Source organism: Syzygium oleosum, unplaced genomic scaffold, assembly GCF_021117445.2.
Source record: "Syzygium oleosum isolate NSW1041296 unplaced genomic scaffold, Sole_v2.1 Sole_v2.01, whole genome shotgun sequence".
Lineage (NCBI taxonomy): Eukaryota > Viridiplantae > Streptophyta > Magnoliopsida > Myrtales > Myrtaceae > Syzygium > Syzygium oleosum.
In genome coordinates this window covers 8,444,824-8,450,442 of record NW_026607485.1, presented here as the reverse complement: position 1 = coordinate 8,450,442, position 5,619 = coordinate 8,444,824, and the positions used below count along the sequence as shown (strand labels likewise).

At 41.9% G+C, this 5,619-nt stretch overlaps 1 protein-coding gene across 3 annotated transcripts; it reads left to right on the top strand.

The window, feature by feature from the left end:
- The first annotated feature begins 2,530 nt into the window (after positions 1 to 2,530).
- LOC115677634 (FCS-Like Zinc finger 8) lies at positions 2,531 to 5,001 on the top strand. 3 transcript variants are annotated; one of them, XM_030600821.2, is made up of 3 exons: positions 2,531 to 2,953; positions 3,612 to 4,432; positions 4,639 to 5,001. In XM_030600821.2, exons 2-3 carry the CDS (start codon positions 3,627 to 3,629, stop codon positions 4,712 to 4,714), a joined length of 882 nt encoding a protein of 293 aa, XP_030456681.1. In that variant the 5' UTR covers positions 2,531 to 2,953; positions 3,612 to 3,626; the 3' UTR covers positions 4,715 to 5,001. The 3 variants fall into 3 exon arrangements, with proteins under 3 accessions (XP_030456681.1, XP_030456680.1, XP_030456682.1); XM_030600820.2 differs by lacking the exon at positions 2,531 to 2,953 and adding an exon at positions 2,963 to 3,489; XM_030600822.2 differs by lacking the exon at positions 2,531 to 2,953 and adding an exon at positions 2,964 to 3,489 and having other exon boundaries at positions 4,661 to 5,001.
- The last annotated feature ends 618 nt before the right edge of the window (positions 5,002 to 5,619 follow it).

Sequence of the window (5,619 nt, the reverse complement as noted above, 5' to 3'; positions counted from 1 at the left end):
ATATTTCTATAAATAAGGAAGAAAAGGGAAGGATGCAAAAAATGAGAAAGTGGAGTTTGGTATTGGAGTTAGAAAAATTTGTACTACATATAGGCCAAAACAGTACTATACACTAAGGTTTTGGGAGGCGATCAACCACCTTCATAGATTCTTCATAGATTGGGGCCAATATAATTATAAATATAAAGAGTGTTGTTGTGGAATAAAGAGGAATATGATAATCTGCCACTCGTCAATTTTTTAATTAAATTGATGAGATAGCAACCATATTATATGTCTCAGAATTATTTGTTTAACATCTGAGTGCTAAGGTTATTATGGTGATCTGATGTCATGGAGTCACTTGTGTCAATACACACTCCAAACTTAAAATAATTACTACGTTCGTCACCATTTCAAAAGCTTTTTACACATTTATCACTGGATGGATGGCATGCGAATAAAGTCAGTTGCACAACGATCTCTAAGTATAAACGTCTCTCATCCAATGACAAATGTGTAAAACGTTGCTTACGTTAGTAATGGACCTAATAAGTTAATGTACGATGATCATAAGTTTTGCATGAATAGTTAATGATAACAGAAATGGCGGAAGTAAGATTTGTCGTGATTTGAGGAAGTTTGCCTAATATATTTATTGGCATGTTATACCATATCAATAACATAACATAACCATGTAACGCGACATCTATATATTTAAACGAAAATAGAGTTTCGTCTCATGTTCATTTTTTTTAAATTAGCCGTGTATAATCTTAATCTATTCAATTCCTTTAAAGGAAATATCTCCTTTTTGTTCTCCACTTGTATCTATTTTTCTCATTATCCAAAGGCAAAAATTGTGAAACCATCGAAAATATAAAACAAGCGGTACTTTGTAAATCTAAAAATTGAACAAAACTACTCAAACTTTATTTACAAGAAGCGCGTGGTGCGCGTTGATTATGGTTACTATTCCGTGTAACATAATTCTCACACGTTTACAATAAGATGGGCGAAAATGGTTATAAAGGTGCGTACAAATAATTTGAAAAATATTTTCCTAGCTTAAATACAAGGGTTAATACCACGAAAAACCCTAAACTGGTACACTTGTGACAGATTTACTCCAAACTATTTTTTTTACCATAAAAAACCCCAAACTGGTACATCTGTGATAATTTTACCCCGAACTATTTTTTTGACTACCAAAAACCCCAAACTAGTACAACTGTGACAATTTTACCCCGAACTAATTTTTTAATATTATTTTTTATTTTTTCGAATTTTTTTAGTTTTTCTTATCTTTTCTTTTTCCTTTCCTTTTCTTTTTTTTTTCCTTCATTTTTAATCTCTGGCCGGCGAGGTCGGCCTTGCCTACCCCTAGCGAGGTTCGACCTTGCCAGTTGCCGGCGAGAGGTCGTCCTTGCCGTCGCTGGCGAGGGTCGGCCCCGCCGCAACTAGCTAGGTTAGCCACGCCCAGAAGCGGCGAGGTCGAACCTTGCCAGCGACGGCGAGGACGACCCCTCGCCGGCAACTGGCGAGGTCGAACCTTGCCAGGGGTGGGGCAAGGCCGACCTTGCTAGTTGCTGGCGAGGTCGGCCTCGCCAGCGGCTGGCGGGACCGACCTTGCTGACCCCCGCCTCCGTCCGGTCGTCAGACCGGTGACCGGCTAGAGGTTGAAGATGAAGGAAAAAGAAAAGGAAAGGAAAAAGAAAAGAAAAGAAAAACTAAAAAAAATTGAAAAAATAAAAAATAATATTAAAAAATTAGTTCGGGGTAAAATTGTCACAAGTGTACCAGTTTGGGGTTTTTGTGATCAAAAAATGGTTCGAGTAAAATTATCACGTGATGTACTGGGGTTTTTTATGGTAAAAAAAAATAGTTTGGGGTAAATCTGTCACAAATGTACCAGTTTAGGGTTTTTCGTGGTATTAATCCTAAAAACAAAACGAACAATTTCACCGTCTACGAAGACATTTCGATATAAATTATTGCCTCTAATGAAAACATTAACTATTTCAAACTATACGAGTTATCTCTTGAAAAATATATTTCGAATTATTCATTTTTTCAGAAAACAAATAAGCCCCGGTTATCTCTAAAACATTTATTTTCTCTTCTTTCTCGTTTGGTAATGATTGGCAACGTTTCAATTCGAGTTTAGCCTTTTCTGTCTACCCGATTGGAAACGATGCGCCAAGTGAAGCACCTCATATTCTCATGAGCTGCAACTTGCGGAAAATACAGAAAATAATCCTCGAAAAATTCGTTCGAAACACGAGGATCATCCTGGCAATTTCGCTCTTTATTTAATCATCTCGACAGGCACGATGCACAGAGACTGTGTTGTTTTCAAAGACGGGGGAGCGAACCAGCAGCAGTTCAACTCCAGTCCAGCCAAACGCATCACCACCACCACCACCAGTTCGCTCTCATGCACGCGCGTCTTTAAGATCCACTCTTCAACTCCACACACACGCACACGCACACGCACACGCACACTCACACACACTTCTTCTCTCTCTCTCTCTCTCTCTGGCAAGCACAGTGGAGAGAGAGGCCTACGCATAGGGCCACAAGGTTTGATCTTTTTGGCTTCCTCCGAGACCCATGACGAAACGTTTAAGTGGGTAAAAGAAACGACGAGCAGGGACTCATCAGGGAGAGAGAGAGAGAGAGAGAGGACGGCGATGGCTAGTCCCTTCCAACAATACCTTTCGTTTTCTTGCTTTCAATGAATGTTGGGTTGATGCCACCACCCCCCACGTCGCCTCTCGGGTCCTCTCTGCGCAATTTCTCTCTCTCTCTCTGGGGGCTCTCTCTGGTTCTATCATGAGCCCTCTTTGTCTGCACTCGCGAGCTTGAATTGAATTCAGGGTGATGGTGGAGCGAAATTGGAGTTAAAAAGGGGACAAAATAGGCAAAAAGATAGAGGGAGGATTAAAGGCTAGCCCCAAAAGGATCCAAGAAAGTACAAACTTTTTCTCCTCTCTCTCCTCTCTTCTTTCTCCTCCTGTTGTTCATTATTATTATTTATTGGCCAGATTCTTCTCCTGCTGTTTTGATGCATGCTCGTTTGGTCTCTTTTCATGTCGGCTCCCCTAAACCGCCAAGGGAAAATCGGAGCCTTCTTTGCGGGGTTTTCCTTTCCTTTCCCTTTCGCTTATTTACTGTGAAAAGTGACGGAGGCAACTGAGAGTTAGCAGCTAGAGAGAGAGAGAGAGAGAGAGAGAGCGAGAGAGAGAGAGAGAGAGAATACATCAGTTTTCATGGAGTCCTATCTGGGTTTTGCTCGTGGATTCCGGGTTCTTGAGAAAATGGTGATTTTGACCGTACCACAACCCATTGTTTCCTCCTTTCTATAGCACCCAATTCTTTCAAAAGAAAGGAAAAAACCCACAACTTTCTTTCTTGCTTTCTAGTGGAGCATAAAGATGATTCCGGTCTTTCCCGGTTGGAATAATCTGTGCCTGTGGCAGTTCGTGGCCAAAAACCACGTCTTTTCAGGTCTCTATTCCCTCTCTCTCTCTCTCTCTCTCTCTCTCTCTCTTTCTACACAGTCACGGACTGAACTTGATTTAAAGCAAGAGGAAATAACTCATCTTTTGGGTATATTTCTTCTTCTGCAGCGAGTTAAAAGAGTTATGTTGAGGAAGAGATCGAGACACACAGCACCAACACCATCAACAGCAGCAGCAAGGAAGCAAGCTCTGATGGCTGACTATGGCCGTCTTCCTTCTCCAACGGGAAAAAACGGAGGAGGAAGCCCGACTCCGGCTTTCCTCACCTATCCAAAATTATTCACTAGTAACTTCACTGTCAAGTGTGAGACGGAGTCCATCATGAGCCCAACTTCCATTCTCGATACCAAGCCATTTTCCCACTCGAAGAGCTCGTTCTTGTCAGACACCAGCTCTCCCAAAATCTCGGAACCCAAAAGCATTGGCCTAGCTATTGTGGATGCTCTCAGAGATGATAATTGCTCCAAACTCGATTCACACAAACCTGAGAACTTGACTGTACTGTTTGGCTCTCAGCTCAAGATTCAAATCCCAAAAACCCCCACTGATTTTGGCACCAAAACTAGGAATTCCCAACTGGGCTTTTTGTCCCCAAGCCTGGGTCACTCTCCAGCAAATAAGCAAGAGGCAATTAGACCCCCTCCTGGTGGGGTCGTTTTGGCTGGTTTGATTTCAGCTAGCGAGATGGAGCTCTCGGAGGACTACACTTGCGTGATCTCACACGGACCGAACCCGAAGACGACGCACATATTCGATGACTGCATTGTGGAGAGCCGCTGGGGTTCTATAGGGTTGTCAGAAGCAGATTGCAGGAAGGACAATGGGTTGTTTTTGGCGGATCATTGTAGGTTTCCTTCTGAGAGTTTCCTTAGCTTCTGCTACACTTGCAAGAAAAATCTTGGAGATGGAGAGGACATTTACATTTACAGGTCAGTAGAAAATTCCCCTATCCCTGAAGCAGAGCACTTAGCTCATTTTGTCATTGCAATTCCATACAAACTGAAGGTTTAGATTTGGTTAATATGTAGAAATTCGTTTTTACAATTATGCTGTTAATTGATCCGCATCACTTGGTCGTTAGTTCATAGTTGCTTAATCTATATGCTTCTCATGGTTCCATTTTGACCTATGAAAGGTTAAAATTTTGGTTATTTCAGGGGGGAGAAAGCATTTTGCAGTGGCGAATGCAGATCGCAGCAAATATTGCTTGAAGAGGGCACGGAAACTTAAGTCTCTATTGGCTAGTAGTGATCTCTCAGTCTCATGTTTCAAAGCTACCTGCGATTTTTCTCCTCCTTTTCTTCGTTTAGCTTTTTTTGAAAGTCTTAGAGTTTTAGAAGAACAGTCTCCCCTGTTCCCTGTCAAATTTTGCCTGCCTTGTTCAGATCTTTTGCAAGTACTTTACCTTTCAAGCACAGAGTCTTCTGATGGGACTCAGGTTTTCTGGGATCAATTTTGATGGAGTGATGATAAATTAGGGAAGTTGCCATTTTGCTAATTTTCTGCTGTTTGGTGCTGTGTGAACAGTGGCACATTGGCTTGCAAAGTGGGCATCATAGTCATGACAATGATGTGTGACCAAAAGCTTGCATTATGGGGGTGCTTATCTCTCCTTTTCTTTGACAGAGTCATAATAGAAAAAAACCAAAGCATACAGGACCAATGTTTGCCAAAAGCAAAAGGGGGGTAGGACCAAAGCTCATAGGACCAATGATCACATTGGAGTGATTCTCTTCTCTCACTTGTGTGTGTGTGTGTGTGTGTCCTCTTGTGCTTTTGGGGAAGCCCCTTTTGCTCCTCTGTCTCACTACTTCATAGCACAATGATCTCAACACTGAGTTTAGGCGAGAAAGAATTAGTAAAATATTTTGTAGGGGTTGATGACACCTTAGTCACTGTTGAAATTAAATAATTTCATGAGCAGCTCTAAAGTTGATGATGCCCTCCCCCAGATGGTGTTTTCTCATTCGTGTGTCGCGAGATGCGGGGCGGAGTATTCTCGTGTTATGGGAAATCAACGTGGAGTTCGGTCGGATGCACAAACTCTTTTTACTAAAAAGCACTTTATCCCCGTTTTTAAATTATCTTACCTCGGGACAAGAACACGCTCGGCGTG

Coding starts and splice junctions, on each gene's coding strand:
- LOC115677634 (XM_030600821.2), top strand. CDS start 3,627: ATGTTGAGGAAGAGATCGAGACACACAGCACCAACACCATCAACAGCA. Junction 4,433..4,638: donor GAGGACATTTACATTTACAG/GTCAGTAGAAAA, acceptor GACCTATGAAAG/GTTAAAATTTTGGTTATTTC.